Source organism: Eschrichtius robustus, chromosome 10, assembly GCF_028021215.1.
Source record: "Eschrichtius robustus isolate mEscRob2 chromosome 10, mEscRob2.pri, whole genome shotgun sequence".
Lineage (NCBI taxonomy): Eukaryota > Metazoa > Chordata > Mammalia > Artiodactyla > Eschrichtiidae > Eschrichtius > Eschrichtius robustus.
Window position 1 is genome coordinate 84,720,310 of NC_090833.1, and position 25,446 is coordinate 84,745,755.

Genomic DNA, 25,446 nt, shown 5'->3' on the forward strand with positions numbered 1-25,446 from the left:
CATTAAAGCCCAGCTTAAGTCTTTGTTCCTTAGTGAAACTTTCACTGATTATGCCTTTATTACGTCCTTTTGTGTTTCCTTTCTTTTTAGTAGTTTTTCCTTATTCTGTCATAAGAATCATAGAATCTTAAAAGTAAAAAAGATTATACGCACAAGCCAGTTCATTTTGCAGTTTATTGTACAGCTAAACAAACTAAGGTTTTCAGGGCTTTATAACCAAATTAGATGGTTAGTTAGTGTCATAAGAGAATTAGAATAGAGATTTTATTGTTCTGCTGCATCTACTTTTCTAATCCTTAATTGATATATGAATATATCTTTGTGTTCACTAGATTAATTGTAGGATTTCAGAAAAGGAGAAGATCAATGTGAATTGGAATAAGAAAGTATAATGCAACAGTTGGAACTTGATATTCTGGCAAAAGATTATGGATTGCCTTGTCAGGGACGGGGTGAATGCATAATGACACATCATAATAGAGGGGAGCTGGAGGAGCCAGGCCTGGACTGCTGTCACTGGACATGGAGGAGGCATAGTAATGGAAGAATTTGGATCTCTGACAGACTTGAGACAGGGTGGTAGTGGGGGGAGTGCAGCAGGGACCACGAGTAGAGAAGAAGATTAAAAGTTTTATGGAAGATAAGGGACCAAATAGTCTGGTGGATCTGCATAGGAAACCTGTTATTATTAGGATAAAGTGCCAGGTTCTAGAGAGTGCTTCTACATATCAGTAAGATAAAAATAAACATCCCAGTGAAAAATTGGGAAAGGACATGAGCATACATATTTAAAAAGAAATAAACATGAAAGATGCTTAACCTTACTAGTAATTAAAGAAATGCAATTTATAACAGCTAGATTGAAAAGTATAATAATATTTAATGTTGGTAAAGGGAAGTAGTCATTCTCTTATACTCCAGTGGCTGTCTCTCTCAAAAGTCTTAAAAATGTGTATACTTGGCCCAGAAACTCTCCTTCTAGACATTTAGAATAAGAAAAAAGGTGTTTGTTGCATCATCCTTTGTAATGTTCAAAAACTAGTAACAGTTTAAATACTGAATGGTGACAATATCCATTCTGTGGTATGTTTACAATATATGTCACACAGCCATTAAAAAATATGTTATAGAAAACTATTGACATGGGAAGTATTGACATTGGGAAATGTTTGTGAATGTCAAGTTATGTTTAACTTTTCTTTTAATATAAATTTATTTATTTATTTATGGGTCTTCATTGCTGTACGCGGGCTTTCTCTAGTTGTGGCGAGCAGGGGCTACTCTTTGTTGTGGTGCATAGGCTTCTCATTGCTGTGGCTTCTCTTGTTGTGTGGAGCACGGGCTCTAGGCGCGCAGGCTTCAGTAGTTGTGGTGCGCGGGCTCAGTAGTTGTGGCTCATAGGCTCTAGAGCTCAGGCTCAGTAGTTGTGGCGTACGGGCTTAGTTGCATGTGGGATTTTCCCGGACCAGGGCTTGAACCCATGTCCCCTGCATTGGCAGGCGGATTCTTAACCACTGCGCCACCAGGGAAGTCCCTGTTGAAAGTTTTAAAATATTTTTTATATATGTTGTTGCACACAGAAAAGATATTCAGAGACAAAGCCAAATTCTTTCTCAAAAGAATAGAATAACAAATACTAAAATATTAATTATGACTATTTATAGATAGTGGAATGCTATATGATAGTTTTGTTTTTTGCATTTTTCTGCATTTTCAAAGTTTCTGGTATTTTGCATATAGGGCAAAAACCAATGGTAAGGGGGAAGGTAGTGACACTAGTAAAGGGAAACTCATAGTTTAGGAACCCATAAGATGATACTTTTGACAGCTGTGGATTAATTAAGAAGATATACCTAGTTTAAATGAGGTAAATAATGGACTTTATAGACTGTATCCTGTTAGGGGTGTATACTAGCAATAAGAAATTGAGTACAGACGAACTGTGATAGCGAGTACAGTATATGTACATTCATCAATTCAGCCAACGTGCTTGTTTTGTGCTAGGTGCTGTGCTATGGCTGGTATACAGTGATGAGCAAAAGCATATCATCCATCTTGTCATGGAGCTTACAGTGTAGTATGAGATAGAAATCGATCAAATAATCTTAAAAATGATTATAGAATTACAAACCAGTGTAGGGAGTATGAAGCAAAGGAACTAGAACATATAGCATATAATGAAGGAACTGACCTAAATGATCAGAGAAGTCTTTCTTAAAGAAGTGAAGGTAAAGCTAAGATCTAACAGTTAGGTAAACATCATTTGGGACAGTAGGGGGACAGTTCCAGGTGCAGGAAGCTGAATGCTCCTCCATGTGATGGGAAAGAACATGATACATTTGAGAAACTAAAAGAAAAGTAGCAGAATGTAGAATTGAGTGATGGGGATGGGGGATTTGGTGAGGCTAGTGAGGTAGGCAGACCAGACAAGGCCATTTAAGCCACATTAAGGATTTCGATCTTTATCACAGAGCAAAGGAAAACCATTAGTTTTATCAAGAAAGATCAGTGTGTGGGGGGCACAGTGACATAATAGGATCAAGAATGTGCAAAAATGTGGCTGCATTGTAGAGAAAGGATTGGAAGGGACCAGAGTAAACACAGTGTGATAAATTAGGAAACCAGTACTGCAGTCCAAGGAAGGAGAAGATGGTAACTTAGACTAAAAGGATGGCAGGGAGATGGTGAGGTTGTCAGTGTTAGAGCTATGTGTGAGCTAAAATTGATAGAATACTGGTGATGAATTAAACATGGGGCATGAGAGAGCTCTGAGGAAGGTCTCTAGGCTTCTGCCTTGTAAGTCTAGATGCACGTTTGGTGCTGTTCACTCAAAGGGGGGATATTCTCAAAGGACCTTTGAGGGTCTTAGTGAAGTAAAGTTTGAGGTACCTTTAATATATTTAAGTAGAGATATTGGATAGTATTGGCTATATGGATAGAGTTTAGAAGTCTGTGCTTAGAGTTAAAATTTTATAATTATTACAGTATAGATAGTAATCGAAGCATGAGTGTTTATGCTTCAGAGTTTACGAGGAAAAAATATATAGGTTAAGAAAAGAAGGTTTTCTGGAACTAAACTTTGAACCTGCAGAATAAGCTGAGAAGTAGCCAGAGGAAGAAACATGAAAAGTCATTTAAAAGGTTTTTCAAGAAGGAAGTCACGCTGCTGAGAGGTCAAGTGAAAGAGATGAATAAGGTCCCAAATCAATGTCCATTGGATTTAGTAATGGGGGACAAGTGATGACTAGAGCAAAGAGCCAGGTTACATGTGTTGAAGATGGGTGAGAGTTGAGTTGAGTGAGTAGAGACAGTGGGTGCAGCCAACTTCTTCAGAAAGTTTGGCTGAGAAGAAGGCAGCAGTTGAGAGGAAAATGTGACATCATGTGATGATCTTCTTTTCTTTTTAAAGATAAGAGAAACTTGACTTTAAATGAAAATGGGAACGATCTGGTAGAGAGGAAGAATTTTAATATCTAGGAGAGCAAAGTATGGATAATTGACAGTGTGTAATGTTTGTGAAAAAGCCAGAAGGAATGGAGTCTTTAATACATCTGTTGTTAAAGTAGGCAAGGAAAGGATCTGTGTACAGATGTGGATACAATTAGAGGTTTAGAGGCTGAAGTTGAGGCATTTTCTGTGGGATAAATTGTTTTAATTTTCTTTGTAATGTGGAATAGTAGAATCTCTCTCTGGTGGAGAATATTCACTTTGAGGAGTGTGCGCAAGGTGTAAAAACTAATTACGAAAAAAGAGAATGTGAATTCAGTTAGCCTGGTTACTTGGTATTTATTTCTGTGAAGTAGGAAGTAAATCTCTGTCATTAGTTAGTAGATTATTATTGATACTGTTATTTTCATGATGTACAAATTTAATATCAGTATCCACATAATACTGTTACTGGTAAGTTTGTTAAAAAAAAATTTTAGGCTCTAAAATTATCCATTTTTCCATTCATACAATTAGACAATTCTTATAGAAATGATCTTTAGCTAGCTTTCTTATTTTAACTTTGGTAGTGTATCATTCCCAGAAGGTCTGGTAAAAATTATACTCTGTATGCAAACATTTTCAGCTTTTATTTAATCTATTAATGACACTTTTTTTCTGTGTATCTATTAGGATTTTTTCTGTGAATTTAGTGAACAATCACCTTGTGTTCTTTCAAGATCTCTATTACAAGTAAGTTCCACTTAGTATCAAAATATGTCTTTAAACATCAAATACTGTGTATTGACATTGTTTTATTGATTGATGGAACAAAAGGTAGATACTTTTAAAGGATATTCCACAGTTAGTGGTATATTTTTGTAATAGAAGTATTGACTTACAGTGTTAGACATTCATCAAGATCATATTCTGGGCCATAAAATAAACCTTAGTAATTAAAAAAAATTGAAATCATACAAAGTATGCTCTCTAATTTGGAATTAAATTAGGAATCAATAACAGAAGTATCTGGAAAATTCTCCAGATATTTGGAAATTAACACATTTCTAAAGAACCCATGGGTCAAAGAGGAAGTATTGAGGGTAATCAGAAAATATGTTGAACTGAATGAAAATGAAAATATCAGAATTTGTGGGATACAATTAAAGCAGTGTTTAGAGAGAAATTTATAGTATTAAATGTTCATATGAAAAAAAGGAAGAAAGGTCTGAAATTATAATTTAAGCTTCTATTTTAAAAAAATAGAAAAAGAAGAGCAAATCAAACTAGAAGCAAGCAGAAGGAAATAACAAAGATAAAAGCAAAACTGAGTAAAATAGGAAAGAGGCAAACAATAGAGAAAATCATTGCAGCCAAAAGCGGGTTCTAAAATTGATGAACCTCTAACTAGATGGAACAAGAAAAAAAGAAGATACAGATGAATAATATCAGGAATTGCTACAGACCCTAAACAAATTAAAATGATAATATGGGAATATTCTAAACAACTGTATGTCCATAAATGCAAAAACTTAAATGAGATGGACCAATTCTGTGAGGGACACTACCAAAACTCACTCAAAAAGAAATAGAAAATTTGAATAATCCTGTATCTATCAAAGAAATTGTGTTCATAGTTAAAAGCCTTCCAACAAAACTCCAGGCCAATTCTATACACAGTCTCTTTCAGAAAATGGAAGAGGCAAGGGCACTCATCATATGAGGCCTGCATTACCTCAGTACCAAAACCAAACAAAGACATTTCAAGCTTAGAAAACTATAGACCTATATTCCTTATGAACATAGACATAAAAATCTTAAAGTATTATCAGATCAAATCCAGCAATATATAAAAAAAGAATACATCATGACCAAGTGGGTTTTATCCCAGGAATGCAAGGTTGGTTCAGTGTTTAAAGTGTAATTTACCATATAATCTAAAGTCTCAATAGATTCAGGAAAACCATTTGACAAAACCAATGTCCATTCATGATAAAAACTCTCAGCAAAACTAGGAATAGAAGGTAACTTCCTTAATCTGATAAAGGGCATGTGCCAAACACCTATAGCTAACATCATACTTAATGACGAAAGATTAAATTCTTTCCTCCTACTGGGAGGAAAGCAAGGATGTCCACTCTCATCACTCCACTTTCACTCAACATAGTACTGGAAATCTTAGCCAGTGGAAAAAGGCAGGAAAAGAAATAAAAGGCATACAGTTGAGAAACCGAGAAATAATGTTTCTTTACAGACAACATGATTATCTATGTAGAGTACCAAGGAATCTGCAAAGAAGTTCCTAGACCTGATGGATGAGTTTAACAGTCTCACAGGATATGAGGCCAATTTACAAAAAGCAATTGTATTTCTATATACTTGCAATGAACGATGCAAATCAAAAAATTTAAAGCAGTACTATTTACAATAACATCAAGAATGGAATATGTAGGTATAAATCTCTAACACCTGTTTGGAGAACCTGTATACTGAAAAACTACAAAGTACTGATGAAAGACATCAAAGCAGACTTAAATAAATGGAGAGATACATCTTGTTTGTGGATTAGAAGAATTGATATTTTTTTAAGATGTCAGTTCTCCCCAAAATTGATCTACAGATTCAGAGCAATCCCAAAATCATAGCAGAAATTTTTGTAGATGTCAACAAGCTGCTTCTAAAATTTATATGGAAAGGCATAGGAACTAGTACAGCCAAAACAAATTTGAAAAAAAAAATAAAGTTGGGGAACTCAATACTACCTGACTATGAGACAGGTGTGCTGTTGGCAAAATGATGGACATGTGATCAGCGGAACCAAGGGGAAAGTCCAGAGAAGTTCTGTTCCTTAATTAGTCCTTTATTATGTAGTACTATATGTGAAACCATAAAACTGTTAGAAGAAAGGATAGGAGAAAATTTTTGTGACTTTGGGAAAGGTAGAGAATTCTTAGATATGACATCAAAAGCACAGTCCATTTTTAAAAAATGGCAAGTTGATAAATTTGAAACTTTAATTCTGTGAAAGACACTGTTAAGAAAATGAAAAGAGACTCTACAGAGTAGGAGAAAATATTTGCAAATCATGTCTGACAAGGGACTTGTATCGAGAACATTAAAAAGAATTCTGTAAACGTAACAGTAAGAAAACAGGGAAATGCAAATTAAAACCACAATGAAATACCACTATCCACCTATCAGAATATCTAAAATAAAACAAGAAAAAAGAACGAAACTGAAAATATCAAGCACTGGAGAGGATGCATTACTGATAGGAATATGAAGTGCTATAGCCACTTTGGAAAATGATGGCAGATTGTTATAAAAACAAATATACAAACTTTACTCTTGCTTATTTACCCAAGAGAAGTGGAATCTGACATTCTCCTAGAAACCTGTATGCATGCCAGTGTTTAAAGCTGTTTGGTTCATGATCACCAAAAACTGGAAACAACTCAAGTGTGTTAGGAAATCAAGTAAGGTATAGTATAGTAAATATTCAGATACATTGAGATTGTTAAGGGAAGAAAATTAAATGTAAATTATTACTAAATAGTAGTGTATTTCAATTTAATAATTTATTATTTTAACTATATTTTTTCCAATTTCAGAAAGTTTGTATGTATTCCAAGGTGTTTATTAGAGATAAGGTTATCGACTGACTTGATATTTATAACCATTAAATATTTCATAATTTATGAAACCCTTTCTTGTATATTAGCTCATTTGACATATTCAGACCCATCAGTTCATTTTCACTAGTTCAATATTACTACTCTTGACCTGAGAGATTTTTTTCTGCACATTTTTTGTTCTCCTGCATCAGAATACACCTTAAATAGGGATTAATAAGTAGTACCCATTGTGGAGGCATTGTGGAAAAAAAAATTTTCCACCAACTTTTTACATTTTAATCTCTTTTGTATTCTGTGGCATTTATAAGAAGTATGTTCATGTCACAGTAATGACAACTACATGTACAATATGTCAAGATTGTGACAGCATTACTAATATATGTAACATTTGTTTTAAGACCACTTTCCTGGTGGATAACAAAAAGGTCTTTGGAACCCATCTCATGCAAGACATGGTGAAAGATGCACTTCGGTCTTTTGTCAGTCCTCCGGTGCTCTCCCCAAAGTAAGTGTCATAAGACATTGTATAGCATGTGTGTTTCTTAAAAGCCCAAGTTCTCTGTGCTCCTTTATAGCAAAGACGTAAAAACTGTTGGAATCAAGTCTCCACATGAAAAAATAACTCAATCATGTTAAAATTAATTGATTTCTGCCACATATTATTTAGATTTTTTAAAAAATTTATTTATTTATTTTTGGCTGCGTTGGGTCTTCGTTGCTGCGCGCAGGCTTTCTCTAGTTGTGGTGAGTGGGGGCTACTCTTTGTTGTGGTGCACGGGCTTCTCATTGCAGTGGCTTCTCCTGTTGCAGAGCAAGGGCTCTAGGCACGCGGGCTTTAGTAGTTGTGGCTCGCAGGCTCTAGAGCACAAGCTTAGTAGTAGTTGTGGTACACGGGCTTAGCTGCTCCGCTGCATGTGGGATCTTCCCGGACCAGGGCTTGAACCCGTGTCCCCTGCACTGGCAGGCGGATTCTTAACCACTGTGCCACCAGGGAAGTCCCAATTATTTAGATTTAAATTGAGGTTTTTGTGAAGTTGATATTGGGTCCAGTATGAGAAGAAAAGCTTACAAGGAGTGATCAGAAATTCAGCAAGTTGTATTCACCCTTACTGTGTGCAAAGCACTGTGCTAAGTAGGCGCTTTGGGGAAATAATTATGAAAAGATAAGATTTCTTCTCAATAGTCTGATCTAGATAGAAATAGAAAATGCAGATAATTGATCCTTAAATTATATTCTGGTAGAGTCACCTCCCCAAAAACATGCTGCCATAAAATGCTGGAAAGGATCGTTTGAGTTGGCATTGTGGAAAACAGTGCCAACTTTATTGGCATTTGCCTCAGGGAAGGAAGAAAGGAGATGTTATTTCTTAGGAAAGAAACCAGGATGTGTGAAGACGTGGTGTATGAAATTATATATTTTAAGAAAAGTTAGTGGTTCAGCATTCAATTTGTTGAATAAATCATGCCACATTTCACATAAAACTCTTTTAGCTTCCTGTGTTAGGTTGGTTCTCCAGAAGCTGACCCTGACACAAAGATTCATGTAAACGTAATTTAGAAAGTAATTCCAGGAAAACTTGCAGGGTTTCAGGCAGGTGGGACATAAAAAGGAAGAAAGCCACTTGAAGGTGTGCTTCACAGTTGGTAACTTTGGTTTGGTCCTGTCAGGGAACCCTGGAGACTTGTGTGGATTATACCTCACAGTTGTCCGGTCAGGGACAAGGGAGCTTGAGAATTTACACATCTGTCAGTTAAGGACTGCCCCAGGGAGGCATCCTCAGTGTTGGTTACATTTCCAGTTTCATTGACAGTAAAGGCCAAAGTCCTTATTGTTGAACCCATGAGGCCCCATGTGCTCTGGGTTAGACCCCTGTCTTGGTGCCTCTCTGACCTCATCTCTTACCATTGTCCCCTCACCTTCTTTGCTTCAGCCACACTGGCCTCCTTGCTATTCTTGTAACATACTGTCCCTCTCTCATCCTACAGCCTTCACATACGATCTGGGGTAGAGGGTATTTTCCTCAAAACTCCACAGGTTGACTTTCTCACTGCCTTAAGTCTATTCAGTGTCACCTCAGTGAGGGCTGCCCTGATCAGTCAATTTAAAAAGTATAAACCTTCCCCATTCTCCCAACCTGCCCAGCACTCCATTTCTCTCTCTCATAACAATTATCTTCTTACATACTATATGTAGAGGGGTTCCCAGACCCAAGCCCAGTGTGCGTGCATGTTTGTGTGTGTGTGTGTGTGTTTATGTGTATGTAGGCTTCCCTACAATAAGCAATTCTCAGATGCCAGCAGGGTGCCCAAGAATTCAACTCAATTCTGACCGTTGTCTACCTGGAGATAGAATCAGATTCCATAGGTAAAGGGCTTGGTCCCATAAGACCACCCTCTACTTCCCAGGTTGTTACCTGTGCTTCTGACTGACCAACTGGCTACAAATTAGAGGTTCTGACCAACCCCTCCTCTGGTACAGTTAATTTGCTAAAATGACTCACAGAGTTCAGGAAAAGCCATTTGCTCACTAGATTACCAATTTATTATAAAGAGATATTAAAGGATACAAATCAACAGCCAGATGAAGAGATGCATAGAGTCTGAATGGTGGCACATGGAAGCATGTTCCCCAATGTGGAAGCTCTTGGAAAAGGGCCAAAAAGCTTTTCTTTTCTGGTTTTTGTGGAGGTTTCATTAGATAGGCATGATTACTAAATCATTGGCGAGTGGTCATTGATTGAACCTCAAGCCCCTCTCCCCTTCCAGAAATCAGGGGGTGGGACCAAAAGTTCCAACCCTCTAATCACAAGGTTCTGGTAACCAGCCCCCATTCTTAGGTGCACTCCAATCACCTCATTAACATAAGGAAAGACACCTTTATCACTCTCAACCCTTAGGAAATTCCAAGAGTTTCGGTAGCTGTGAGCCAGGAACTGTGATGAAGACCCAAATATATCTGAGAAATATATACCTGAATGACAAAATACATACTTATTATAAATCATATTGCACTATATAATTTGCTTGTTCATTATGTTTACTTCTATAAGAGCCTGTATAATTCTTCATTATGTTTATGTTTATTTCCACCCCCCCGAACCCCCATATATGTAGAACTATATAAATTCCACAAGGTCAGGGCTGATAGTTTTGGCTGTTTGTTCACTGTTGTGTAGTAGGTGCTGGAACAGTGTCTGTCACACAGTAAGCACACTTTGTTGAATGAATGAATAAACAAAGAAATAAAAGTTGAACGGTTAGGATAGTTTGGAGTTAGAGTCCAGAAAGTTTTGAATGGTTTGGTAAAGTTTGGTCGTTGAAGAACTGATTGAGTTTTTAGGAGGGAATTGGCATAGTAAAATATGTATTTTTTAATTGGAGGCAAATTGGTAGTAATAATGGAGGCAAAATGTTTAGCTAGGCTAATTCCGTTGTACAGGTGAGAGATGAGGAAGGATTAAACTCTGGGAATATAAAAGAGGAGACAGATTTGAAAAACATTTCAGTAGTAAAATTTAACAGGAAGCTGATTTAATAGGGGAAGGAAGGCAGGGGGAAAGTAAGTTGATTTAAAACAAGAAACAGAAGCTGATTATATAAATAATACATGGCCACACTTGAAAATTTAAACATGGTAGAAAAATATGTGGAAAACAGTAAAAATCAGCCAAAATCTTACCTCTGAGATAACTACATTTCGATGACCATCACTGTGGATATCTTTGTGTATAAAGACACACACATCTATGACTTTATATATATTTGGGATCACATTAAACTGTTTTTATCATGAGCTTTTAAATTATTTTTTTGGATTGCTTTTTTAAATGAAAAATTTTTATTTTAAAATTTCTTTATCTTTTTTCCATTCAAAAATACATGATGACTTTATGTCTCAAAGTACCTAGTTAATTCTTTTTAATGGCTGCCAAATGTTTCGTAATATGAATGTATTTTATAGGGTGGGGTTACTGGGTGGGAGAACATGTGTAGTTTTAATTTTAATATATATTAGCAGATTGTATTCTGAAAGATTTCAACAATTTATATTTCTACTAACAGTATAAGAGAGTACACTTTCCCTGCATCCTGACCAGCAGTAGGGGTCATCATTCTTTAATTTTTTCCAGTATGTTGAGTGAGAAGTGATATCTCATTGTTAGTTTAATTTTAGCACTTAATATGATATTTATTGGACATTTAGAATGGTTTTTCTATAAATTGCTTGTTTATATCCTTTGCCCATTGACTTTTTTTTTTTTTTTGAGGGAATAGTATAGTACTATAGAACATTTTAAATAGAAGACCTAATGAGCATAGTCTTTTTCTCGTTTGTTTACAAAAAAAGTTTTCCAGTTTTAAAGTATTCTTGTTTTTGAAATAAGAAACTGAAAATGGAAGACCTCTTCCCTTTGCTTGATAAACTACTACTTCAAGTGTTTCAAGACCCAACTTGTTTCCCTTTCCCCTGACTTTCCCCTCTCCTACTCCTGTAGGATTTTTTTTTTTCACACACACACTATTTTATTTTTACAAGAGATAAATAAACCGACACCAAGCATTGTAAATGGATGACCACAACAAAAGCAACAATGATTGCAATTACCAAACACAAAACACACTCATACTATGTCATAATATTGACATTCAGTCCAGTAATCCTCCACTGTAACAGCTCCTTTACTTTGCAGTGAAAATTGATTTGTATATTTTTTGCCTCTTGAGTCCTTGTCGGATTTTTTTTTTTATTATTCAAACAGAAAGTCACAAAAATTATAATCATCCTCATCAGTTCACTCAGTCCCATGTAATTAATTTTTTTTTTCATCTTGATCTTTTGTTAGCACTTCTATGAATTCATCAGTTTTCCATTAGAGTTCTGAAAATGCTTATTCATTCAGTTCAGCAGTATAGTCAGTTACCAGAAACTTGTACTTGTCAGAGTCTTTTCCATGAATTCCTTGAAGATGAAACCCTTTTATAGGAACATTTTTGCAAAAGCATCAGAGTACACCCAGAACTGTCTGTAAATGACAAGACTTAAAAATGACCACAGTTAAAGATTTGATGAAAGTTCATAATAATGCAGTTGACAAGGAAATTTAGTTATTTCTGAGATATACATTTTAAAGTAATAACTAGAATTATGACTTACAACATTATACCAGAACGTATAAGATTTTTAGAAATTTCATGTAATGTCTGAAACATTTATATTAATGTATTTCCATACAAATAACCCAAAGAAATTTTAGTATTAGTTGTTTTTTTTTTGTTCGTTCTTTTATACTGCAGGTTCTTATTAGTCATCAATTTCATACACATCAGTGTATACATGTCAATCCCAATTGCCCAATTCAGCACACCACCATCCCTACCCCACCGCGGTTTCCCCACCTTGGTGTCCACACGTTTGTTCTCTACATCTATGTCTCAACTTCTGCCCTGCAAACTGGTTCATCTGTACCATTTTTCTAGGTTCCACATACATGCGTTAGTATACGATATTTGTTTTTCTCTTTCTGACTTCCTCACTCTGTATGACAGTCTTTAGATCCATCCACGTCTCAACAAATGACTCAATTTCGTTCCTTTTTATGGCTGAGTAATATTCCATTGTATATATGTACCACAACTTCTTTATCCATTCGTCTGTGCCCATTGACTTTTATTAAGTGGTTTACTTTTTTCAGAAAATTTGTAGTAACTCTTTGTATATTATGAGAGGTTAATCCTTTATCTGTGATAGGCATTGCAGATTTACTTTTTTTCTTAATCTTTTGTCACATCAAAATGTGAAAAATGCTGTTTGAATTTTGATACGGATTACATTGAATCTGTAGATCACTTTAAGTAGTATGGACATTTTAACAATATTAATTCTTCCAATCCGTGTGTCTGGAATATCTTTCCATTTATTTGTATCTTCTTCAGTGTCTTTCATTAATGTCTTAAAATTTTCAGAGTACAGATCTTTCACCTCTTTGGTTAAATTTATTCCTAGGTGTTTTATTCTGTTTGATGCTATTGTAAATGGGATTGTTTTCTTAATTTCTCTTTCTGATAGTTCAGTGTGACAGAGTTTTTTATATTGAGTTTGTATCCTACAACTTTACTGAATTCATTTATTAGTTCTAACAGTTTTGGTGGAATCTTTAGGGTTTTCAATACATAATACCGTGTAATCTGCAAATAGAGATCATTAAAAATTATTTTTAAATTTCTGTGATTAAATATATCGTATATTCAGTTGTATGAACTGACAGACACCTGTACCGCCATCCATTTTAAGCAGAGTTTTTATTTTGCTTTTATAAATTCCATTACTGGTAAGGAAATTGATAAAATTTTATAAATACTAAATATATTAATATGAATTAATAAATTTTATTAATTCCCTTATTTAATAAATATAATAAATTAGTATCTGCTATTGCCGGACACCTTTCTGGGTTCTGGAGAAAAGGACACTCCTGCTGACAAGGAGCTTGCCTTGCAGTGGGAGAGACTAAACAGTAGACAAATATATAATGTCAGGTCATAAGTACTGTATAGAAAGATAAGATAAGGTAAGATAAGATGGTTCTCTTAGATGGGAGGCCTCTTGGAAGTGGTGATGCATGTAAATAAACAGAGAGTAAGCTATGCAAAATCAGGGGATGAAGTGAGTAAGCTATGCAAAATCAGGGGATGAAGTGAGTGAGCTATGCAAAATCAGGGGATGAAGCTTCCTGACAGTAAGTAATAACTGAAAGGTCTCAAGAGTAGGGCTGAGCTTAAGTATCAAGGAGTGGGCTAATTTTAATGAATTCATTCTTAAAAGATATTAAGGACCCAAATAGCTTTTGTTTATATGGGTCCTGTTTATTGATACCTACTATTTTAGAAATTAAAACAATACTTTAAAAATATTTATTCTTTTTGAAAAACAGTAAATCTATTACATGTTAATATACATACATAACATTCATAAATTGCATATTAACATAAATAACATTTCTATGGAAAATAACTTTTTAAGAAAAATTAGTAAGAAAAGTGGAATTGTTTTACCTTTTTGCAAATCTCTTTCATGTCTGTCTTAGTAGAAGAAAGCTGGATTATTTTAACCTGCTTCTACTTTCAGTGTGTTGAAATATTACACACCACGTAGCCTCTGGAAAAGCAAACTGTACACTTGTGAGAGAATGAGTGCAAAAGGCAAATAACATCTTAATGTTATTATGAAAATAGTTTTGACCTTGTGTTCTCCCCAAAAGCCACCCCCTCAAGGGCCGCCCCTACCGTCACCACCAGGTGAACCTAGGGCACATTTTGAGAACTGCTGACTATAATTTCAAATCCTCCTCCCTCACCCCATCCTTTTCTCTTACTTTGTTCCTAGAGGTAACCACTACGTTACAGTTTATGTGTTTCACTTTTATGAATGCTTGTACACTTTACCCAAATATGTGTGTCCATAAATAATATCAGTTTATTTTGTTTTTAAACTTTGCATAAATTTTGTCACACTATATATATATATCCTTTTGCCACATGATTTTTTCCTTCAACATTAGCATTTTGAAATTGACCAAGTTTATCCAGCAAATTTATTTTATTCGTTAAAATCTGTCCTTTAACTGTACTGCAGTTTATTTTGCTTTTCTCTACAATTGGATATTTACCTTGTTTCTAATTTATCACTGTTGAAATCAGTGCTGTAGTGAACATCTTTGAATTATGTCTCCTTTTGCACATAGACTATATACTTAAAAATATAATTAATTGCCAATCATAGGCATGTGCATCTTCAGCTTTACTAGTTTTGCCAAATTGCTTTCCAAAATAATTGAACCAATTTGTATGCCAGCCAACAGTGTATAAGGATTCCAATTTCCCCATAGTCTAGGCATTATCAGACTTTTCAATTTTTGACAATATGACGTATATGAAATAGTGTCTACATCCTCTTAATTTGCATTTTGTCTTTTCTATTTAACAATCTTTAACACTTAGATTCCACATTGTCACACTTATCATTATCCATTTAGATTTAACTACAGTTCGATCATTACTTGCAGATTCTGTATTTGTTAATTTGCCTACTTGCTAAAATGTATTTGTTAACCCTCAAATCAATATTCACTCTGCTCCTGCTGTATTCATGGACACGTGCAGAGTGGCAAAATATTCAAGTCGCCCAGCGCTGAGGTCAAACAAGGCAACTCTTGTCTTCTTGTGCCTTATACTGTAAACTCTATTAGATACCCCTGTTTTTGTGCTTTTTGTTGGTGATTTTGTAGTTTAATGGCCTCCAAGTGTAGTGATGGGCTTTCTAGTGTTCCTGGCACAAGAAGGCTGTGGTGTGCCTTACAGAGAGATTATATGTGTGTTAGATAAGGTTTGCTCAGGCGTGAGTTCATTGCTAATCAATTAACAATGTACATTACGTATAGTGTCTTTAAAAAGAAATACACGTAAACCAAGGTTATACATTGATCAGTTGATTAAAATGTTGGGACCAGAGGCTGGCAGGAACCTAACCCTGTATTTTACCCCAGCAGCAGTGTTTCAGTATTCTCTATTCAGGGTCCACAGCAAGTTTATAGACCATAACTATCACAAATACCAAGAATCGACTGTGTATATAGGAAAGTTCATTGCATGGTAGCCTATAGATGTTATCCTGCTGTTTTAAAAATTCCAATGTTACAGATGTTACAATGTTTTTTTCCTTTGTGAGTGACTTGACACTTTCTTCTGGAGGATTGTAGAGTTTCTCTTTATTTTAGGAGTTCAGGAGTTTTACCAGAATGTTCATGTGTGATTTTCAACTATTCCTATCTGGAAATCAGTCATTAAAGCCTCAAGTCTTCAAATCAGATCATTTTTCCTATTTTATTATTTATTTAATTATTGCCTCACCTTCATCTGTTTCTTTTTCTTTTTCTTTTTTTTTTTTAAAGAGCTCCTTATATACTCTATCTTGTAGATTTTTTCCCCCTGTATTCCTCATGACATTTATCTCTTATTTTTGCTGTGTTGTAAGAAAGTTATTTTATTCCCTAGAACTTCAAGGCTACTATGAGCATCTTTCACCTACTAAATTTTTTAATTTGAAAATCCTAATTTTCAGATCCAGAAAGTCTTTTTTTTTAAGGGCTTTATTTTTGTCATCTTAAGTAATTTTCTTACTTTGGGCCTTCCAGCCCAAAGTAAGTGGCCTTCCACTTCTGTTTTGCTGCCACCTGTTCCAGGTGTCCTGCCTTTTCTTTCCCCTGGCTGCTGCATGCTCTGTCATTATCTGTTGCATGACCATGACCCTGTTTATCTTTGAGGTTCTGGTCAGATTGCTCAGTTATGGCAAACACTTAGGAGTAGCAAGTTGTCAGCTCCTTTCAGTGCGCCAGGAAAAGTGTTTACTTTTTCCCATCTCCTTAGGTGCAAAGGCTACTGTCAGTCCCACCTCAGGGAGAGAAAAAAAAATCTTTCCAACTATTCAGCCCTGTATTTCCTCCAGGGCCAGGCAGGTAGCAGATCCTCCCAGACTGTAATGTTAGCAGTCTTCAACTTAGTAATGTATTTGGTTCCATTTTCTCATTTTTCCACTTTTCCCTATGTGTTGGTAGCACCTACAATAATCACCACTTCTTTATGTAGGCCAAATAGTTTAATTTTAATAACAAAAATATTATATTATCTTACAGGTGCTGCCTATATAATAATCACCAGGCTAAGGACTGTATTGATTCCTTTGTTACTCACTGTGTTCGGGTAAGAACTACAATTTGGATCATTATGGTGGACACTTAAAAATCTTGGTGTGCAGTATCTTCAGTAGCATTAATTTGTGCTATTTTTTCATCTGACATTTCTTATTCATCTTCCCTGAAATTCGTAGGAAATTTCTGTCTCTTCTTACACTCTAGTGGATAGCTTCATAACCTGTAGTCTTCCTGGAAGGTTGTTAGATACTGAGGCACCTTTTGATGCCCTTTCACTGTAACCCTTGGGGACCACAGAAACAGAATAAGCTATGACCCCCATCTGGGAAGAAAGGAGTTCACTTTTTTTTTTTTTAAATGGACACAAAAACTTTATTTATTTTTGACCTTATAAACAAAGAATATGGGTAACATCCCCAGGCACTTATCTTTGTACTGCCTTAATGAGAACAGGATTATAGTAAAATTAAAATTATCACTTTTAGATGAGAGCATGAACTTTTTTCAAATCTCAAATAATTTGGAAAAATAAAAACCTTGTAGGTGATTAAATTAATTATAAATCATTCTTATTTAATTATAAGCTCTTTATAGACAGCTCTTTCTTGCCTAATGACAGTTACTAAATATTTATATGTGTGTGTGTGTGTGTATATATATATAGATAGATAGATAGATCTATCTATCTGTATAGATATAAAGGCAGCATGGTTTGATGAAAGGAAAACCAATAAAAGACCAGATTTTATTTTTATTACTAACATTTTATTGTTTTTAGGCAGATCACTTTACTTTTCTGTAAACTTCTCAATCTTTAAAAAGTGAAATGTTAATACTGCCCCTATACCTCTTATCGGCTACTTATCAATTAAATGATATATCTGTCAAAGTATGCAAATGTAAAACATTATTATCCTTAAAGAATCTTAAAATGCATACTTCTTAAATCAGAACAAACTTCTGTTTCTATTGTCTGATTCATGAAATGTTACAATATTTTATATGAGAATACTGTGTAGGTAAGAATAGGAATAAAGAACCTTAGTCAGGGTTTGTAGGTATTAGCCCTTATCTAATTATTAGGCATTCTGGTATATTTAAAGCAGCAGAGAAGTGGCAGCCTTGAACACTGGCTTTTGGCTTGACATAAGCAAAAAAGAAACTGTCCTCTTTAATTTGTGGGAAAATATCTAAAGATTGAAGGAAGATATTTTTGCCATACGAAAACAAGTTTCATAAACAGCCACTCCTCTAGCTATTGATAAATTCCAGTATTGAGTTTCTTAAAAAGAAACACCTATGTAAAAAGTATGCATAGCATGATTCTTATATACATTTTTTTTCCCTTAAACAAGATTTTGAAAACTTGTTAACTTTTGAATGTTAATTTTCTTTAGTATAAGCGTATTTCATATTGACGGTTAACAAATTGTATGTGTATTGCAGCCATTCTGTAGTCTTATTCAGATCCATGGACATAACAGGGCTCGACAGAGAGATAAGCTCGGTCATATTCTTGAGGAATTTGCCACCTTGCAGGATGAGGTAAGAGCCAACAAGTTGCCCTTCCTTCCAAAATTAAGCAATTCATATACCTTGACCAGATTTTCAAAAACAATTCTTTGGAACAATAATTTGGCTATTTAATTTTTCAATATGGTGAATTTCCTTTTGACTTAAAATGTAACAGTTACGTATACCAAAGAAAGGGTTTACAGAACAAAACAAAACAATAATCCAAACCTTGAAACATCTTAAATTATTTTTTTTGATAATCGGGATGAATTGTAAATATGTGTAGAGCTGTAGTTATAATTAGAGCAAGTTTACATTATAATAAAAATGTATTAATCTTCAAGTAAATTTGTGAGCAGAACCATATTAATAATATAACTAAAGATATGAAGTCAGTTATTTTTACTTTTGTACTATAAAATGGATATCTTTTTAATTTAGGAAATGTTTAGATAAATGTGATCCTTTGAGAAATGAGAAGTTTGAATGTAGACCTAACCAAAGGTACATTTGAAGGTATGAATTCTTGAGGTGGTGAGATTTACATTTTCTGCTCATGTGCTATTTTTAGCTGGTTTTTTTTTTTGTAATTCTCTCATTACCTTAAAAAGAAAGTTAATGTTATGACGTTTTGTTGTGATAGGCAGAGAAGGTTGATGCAGCCCTTCACACTATGCTGTTGAAACAGGAGCCCCAAAGGCAACATTTGGCTTGTTTAGGTACCTGGGTCCTTTACCATAACCTTCGAATTATGATACAGTATCTTCTAAGTGGCTTTGAATTGGAACTCTACAGCATGCACGAGTACTATTACATATATTGGTAAGAGAATGATTGGAGTTAAAATTGGTGGTGGGTGGGATACGTAACATCTGAGAGAGTATCTGTAAAGTAGAGTGTAACTTTAAGGTACGTTTTTATTTACTGTATTTGAAATTTAGTTGTGGGAAACTGAAAAATATCTATTGAAAATTAGAGCTAGATCATCTTAAACATCTTAAGTGTCATAACAATGTACAAATATATTTTTTCTAGCCATTGTAATATTTATTTAAAATTCACTAATAAAAGTGGCTTCAAAGTAAATGGATTAATTGACGAGCTTTTGTCTGTTTCCAAAGAGAAAAATTAACATACATTTTGTACTGACATCAGTGATGCTGTGTACTAGCTGTGGAATGTACTTAACTGAAATAAGTTTCAAAATTTGAACCACATCTTTCTTCTGAGGAGAAATTATGGCTAAGATTATCATTGGGAGTATAACTTGCAAACTATGGCCCTGAGGATTTGTCTCAGGAGCTTTGAAGGAGTTGATAAGAGATGATCTTCAGCAGAGTAGTTCTTTGCTTTCAGTTGGAGATGAGATAAACCTAGTAAGAGGATGCTTGAGAATATTTTAGGTGTGAAAAAGCTGTCACAGAAATAAAATAAGAAAATTGAGAGCTAATGAATTCAGTTATCTTGCATCTTTTTCTTAGTCTAGTAAAGTATGGTAATTTAGTTGTGGTAATTTAAAAATAGTAATGACCTATTATTGCCCATCACAAACAGCTAAGTTTAATATATTAGATCTTAATATATCTAAGATATATCTAATATAACTAATTAGATCTTAGTTCATCTTTTTAATTCATATTTAAATTATTTAACATGGTATTTAAGATATTGTATATTCCCTGGAGTCACTGCTGTGGAGGCAGGAAAGTAATTATTTTCTACGCTGTTAACATGGTTTTGTGGTCGTGGCTGCTAGGGCTCTTAACAGGTAATTCTTGGTTATGAAAAACAGGTAACAACTCTTACCAGCAGGTGTTGTTATAGCTACTTGGGATTTTTTTTTATTATTCATACTAGACACCCCTGTTCAAACGAGGCATTTTATAGGGGAACATGCTCAAGTGTTGTGGTTTGAGACAGCTAATTGGAAGCTTTTGTGCTCTTGATTTCTCAAGATACAATTTTTATATGTTTTTTTGCATGATGGATTGGCAAGTGATAGTCCGATAAATACTCCATTAGAAATTTACCTGAATACTTGAGCAGATTCATTTCTTCTCTTGTTAACAAAAGAAATTTTAGTTCTGCTTGTAAGTACCCTTCTGGTCTACTTTCATGTTAGTTTTAACTGCTTTTTAGTTTCAAAATTACAGATTGGGCTCCAATATTTTCACAAGAAATACACTGTTGTTCTTCTTGAATGTGATTCCTAAAGCATGTGGACCCTTTTAAAATCAGTAGAAAACAGTGCTTCTTAAATTTAGCGTGCATCATAATCACTCGGAAAGCAACTTGCTGGGGCTCTGTTCCTAGAGTTCCTGGTTTACTAGGTCTAGGGTAGGACCCACTGAATCATTTGCATTTCTAACTGCTTTCCTGGTGAGACTGCTGCTGGTCCTGAGATCACAATTGAGAATTGGTATAGAATATTAGCACTCTGACTCTCCTTAGATATAACTGTGTATTAATTTTGATAAAGCACTTAATAAAAGCTCATTGAAATATCTGATATTTGAAAGGAGAGTCCTGAATTGTGCCAGCTATCCCCTTTACTTGTCTGTCCTTCAGTTAGATAGTTAAAAGGTAAAAGATATCATTAGTTCCATACAGAAATCTTCTCGGGACTTCCCTGGTGGTCCAGTGGTTAAGACTCTGCGCTTCCATTGCAGGGGGCACTGCCTTCGATCCCTGGTCGGGGAACTAAGATCCCACATGCTGCATGGCACGGCAGAAAAAAAAAAAAAAGAAAAAAGTCTTCTCATTGAGTTAAGAGAGGTTACAAACCCTCATTTTGTAGTGTGATGGGGGAAAAAAATTCATTTGTATCCTATAAAAGTATACTATATTGAATGCTTTTCTTAAATTCATTGCCAGGAATGATTTTCTCTCCATGTGAAATTATATACTTTTTTAAATCAAAAAAAAAATATATATATATATATATATACTGGTTTGCTTTAACTGCCAGGAAGCGTAGTGCTCAGTTTAGCTTTAAGATACAGTACCTAAGTCATTCCAGGTGTATCTTTTCATTTGTTTGGTTTTTTGTTTTTTTCCCATGCCACGTGACTTGCAGGATCTTAGTCCTCGACCAGGGATTGAACCTGGGCCACTGCGGTGAATGCGCCAGGTCCTAACCACTGGACCGCCAGGGAATTCCCTTGTTTTGCTTTAAAATGTTCTTTTTTTATGTTTTATTTTTTTTTATGTGTTTTAATATTGTAACCTGCCTTGTAACTGTTTGAAAAATTTGGGGAATAGGTGTCATACACTCAAACTTGATCATAATAAAATTTCTTATAAATCTTTGATTTTCATTAATGTAGTAGTGGTCCTTAATTTTATTTAAAGAATATATATTCATATCCTAGATTTAAACTGCTTCTCTGGCTTAAGAGAACGTATTGTTTGTTAGTTTAAACTTATGAAAATTTAGTATCTGGTGGAATAATCTGTATCATATTTCCTTATTGAGTAAACTCAAGTAAATTATATGCTTGCATGTTTATAATTTTTTATTTTTTTCTGTATTTGTTTCCTTTTGTAATTAATAACAAAATAAGACATTAACTTAATAGGTTTAGGAGAAATGTGACCTATATTGATATAGTAAAAACAATTTAATGGCCATTCATTTGATTTACATATATATAAATAATTATCAAGAAATCGCTTTTTAATTGAAGTATAGTTGATTTACAATATTGTGTTAGTTTCTGGTGTACAGCAAAATGATTCAGTACTTTTGCAGATTCTATTCCATTATAGGTTATTACAAGATAATGAGTATAATTCCCTGTGCTATGCAGTAAATCCTTGTTGCTTATCTTACTTTATATATAGTAGTTTGTATCTGTTAATCCCATACCACTAATTTGTCCCTCCCCACCAGAAATCTTTAGAAAAGTTGTAAAACTCATATCATTGTAGGAAATTAAACAAAATTTTCCATATTGTGTGGCAACAAGTAAGGGAAAGTTAATCATTTGTAATGCCCATTTCTTGTAAGATCTAATCTATCAATTATCTAACTGAATAATTTTGTTTTTGGAAAAAAACTTTTAAAGCATTATAAAAAATATCTCTTTATTAATACTAGTACTTGCGTTGACCAAGCTATCTCATTTATACATCTGCCATTGACTAACATTTTCTTTCCATTAAGGTATCTCTCTGAATTCCTTTATGCATGGTTGATGTCAACATTAAGTCGTGCCGATGGCTCTCAGATGGCAGAGGAAAGGATAATGGAAGAGCAGCAGAAAGGCCGTAGTAGTAAAAAAACAAAAAAAAAGAAGAAAGGTAAAAAAAAAAAAAAAAGTTAGAAAGGTGCTGTGAATTTTTTTTGAATTTTATTTATTTTTATACAGCAGGTCCTTATTAGTTATCTATTTTATACATATTGGTGTATATATGTCAATCCCAATCTCCCAGTTCATCCCACCACCACCACCCCCCAGTTTCCCCCTTTGGTGTCCATACGTTTGTTCTCTACATCTGTGTCTCTGTTTCTGCCTTGCAAACCGGTTCATCTGTACCATTTTTCTAGATTCCATAAATATGTGTTAATATATGATATTTGTTTTTCTCTTTCTGACTTACTTCACTCTGTATGACAGTCTCTAGGTCCATCCACGTCTCTACAAATGACCCAATTTTGTTCCTTTTTATGGCTGAGTAGTATTCCATTGTATATATGTACCACATCTTCTTTATCCATTCATCTGTCGATGGGCATTTAGGTTGCTTCCATGACCTGGCTATTGTAAATAGTGCTGCAGTGAACATTGGGGTGCATATGTCTTTTTGAATTATGGTTTTCTCTGGGTATATGCCCAGTAGTGGGATTGCTGGGTCATAGGGTAATTCTATTTTTAGTTTTTTAAGGAACCTCCATACTGTTCTCCATAGTGGCTGTATCAATTTACATTCCCACCAACAGTGCAAGAGGGTTCCCTTTTGTCCACACCCTCTCCAGCATTTGTTGTTTGTAGATTTTTCTGATGATGCCCATTCTAACCAGTGTGAGGCGATACCTCATTGTAGTTTTGATTTGCATTTCTAATAATTAGTGATGTTGAGCAGCTTATCATGTGCCTCTTGGCCATCTGTATGTCTTCTTTGGAGAAATGTCTATTTAGGTCTTCTGCCCATTTTTTGATTGGGTTGTTTCTTTTTTTTAATATTGAGCTGCATGAGTCTGTGAATTATTTTTAAACTTAAGAAATAAGTAACATTGGAGTGAGCTACCTGTGCATTTTAATGGGTGAATTAGTCATTATATTTTAATTCTCGCCCATCTTCTCTTCAGAAGGTATAAGGGTAGAAACTGAGTCACAATATTGGTACAAACCTTTTGGTTCCTTTTTTTGCTTTTCTTTTACTACTTTGCTATTTCATGTGTCAAAGGACCTTAGGACAAGAAGAAGTAGCCACATGGAATAAGATAGGTTAACGAACAAGACAGCAGGAGACTTTTGATACTCTTTTGACAGAAGGCTGACAGCTCAGGAAGGAAATCTGGAGTTGTGCTGTTACAGTCAGCACAGAAAGATGATCACAGAGCACTTTGGCATACTGCCCAAGGACCGTGAGGAGAAAGATATGTTTCAAAGGGACTCCCCTGTTAATCACTCATGGGAGGGTACAGATAGGCTACAATTGTTACAAAATAGTGCTTTGTGTTCCCTTCAGATTTCAACACTTTGCCTGGGTCATTAAATGACTTCTATCACCATGGCGTTCCTATAAAAGAAGTCCCTGTATTGTGACTTGAGAAGAAATTACAATTAATTCATACTAAAATCTTATGGTATTAACTATTTGGGAACACAGTTATTGTTTAAACTTTCTGCTATATTTTATTATTTGTAGATTTGGGCCATAAAATAAAATTTAGCCTGTAGGAACAAACTGTTTGACATTTTAATTTAGTAAACAAGGTAGAAAGAAGGTTTTTTAAATTTAGATTTCTCCTGCAGTAATGCAAGAGGAGGAGGGAAAGAGTTTGGATGATTTTCTTTCTAATTACAGTTCGCCCATTGAGCCGAGAGATCACAATGAGCCAGGCATATCAGAATATGTGTGCTGGAATGTTTAAAGTAAGTTGCTACATTGCTATTACATTGTTTAATTCTTGGGTTGACCAAAAGGTTCGTTCAGTTTTTTCTGTAAGATGGCTCTGGTAGCACTTAGTTGTCTTTAACTTCATTCGAAACAATTTTGTTAGATTGTATGTGACAGCTGTCATATTCACTGTGCATTTAAAAAAAGACATCAAAATTGGTGAATTTTTGTGTAGCCATTTTAATATTGAAATGGAAGAAAAGCAACATTTTTGGCATATTATGCTTTATTATTTCAAGAAAGGTAAAAACACAATCGAAGCGCAAAAAAAGATTTGTGCAGTGTATGGAGAAGGTGCTGTGACTGATCGAACATGTCAAAAGTGGTTTGCGAAGTTTTGTGCTGGAGGACGCTCCACGGTTGGGTAGACCGCTTGGAGTTGATAGCGATCAAATTGAGACATTAATTGAGAGCAGTCAACGTTATACCACGCGGGAGATAGCCGACATACTCAAAATATCCAAATTAAGCACTGAAAATCATTTGTACCAGCTTGGTTATATGAATCGCTTTGATGTTTGGGTTCCACATAAGTTTAGCGAAAAAAACCTTCTTGACCGTATTTGTGCATGCGATTCTCTACTTAAACGTAATGAAAGCGTTCTGTTTTTAAAACAAATGGTGATGGACAGTGAAAAGTGGATACTGTCCAATAATGTGGAACAGAAGAGATCGTGGGGCAAGTGAAATGAACCACCACCAACCACACCAAAGGCCGGTCTTCATCCAAAGAAGGTGATGTTGTGTATTCGGTGGGATTGGAAGGGAGATCTCTATTATGAGCTCCTTCCAGAAAACCAAACGATTAATTTCAACAAGTACTGCTCCCAGTTAGACCAACTGAAAGCAGCACTCGACGAAAAGTGTCCAGAATTAGTCAACAGAAAATGCATAATCTTCCATCAGGATAATGCAAGACTGCATGTTTCTTTGATGACCAGGCAAAAACTGGTACAGCTTGGCTGGGAAGTTCTGATTCATCCACCTTATTCACCAGACATTACACCTTTGGATTTCTATTTATTTCGGTCTTTACA

At 34.8% G+C, this 25,446-nt stretch overlaps 1 protein-coding gene across 3 annotated transcripts in view; it reads left to right on the plus strand.

Annotated features, from left to right (window-relative positions):
* Positions 1–25,446, plus strand: part of NAA35 (N-alpha-acetyltransferase 35, NatC auxiliary subunit) — a 94,084-nt gene that overhangs the window by 62,497 nt on the left and 6,141 nt on the right. For all 3 annotated transcript variants that reach the window (XM_068553401.1, XM_068553403.1, XM_068553402.1), the window contains 7 exons: positions 4,120–4,179; positions 7,460–7,566; positions 16,751–16,817; positions 18,215–18,313; positions 18,927–19,105; positions 22,449–22,585; positions 24,317–24,384. In XM_068553401.1, coding sequence (XP_068409502.1) covers positions 4,120–4,179; positions 7,460–7,566; positions 16,751–16,817; positions 18,215–18,313; positions 18,927–19,105; positions 22,449–22,585; positions 24,317–24,384 — 717 coding nt within the window. The remainder of the gene's footprint in view (positions 1–4,119; positions 4,180–7,459; positions 7,567–16,750; positions 16,818–18,214; positions 18,314–18,926; positions 19,106–22,448; positions 22,586–24,316; positions 24,385–25,446) is intronic.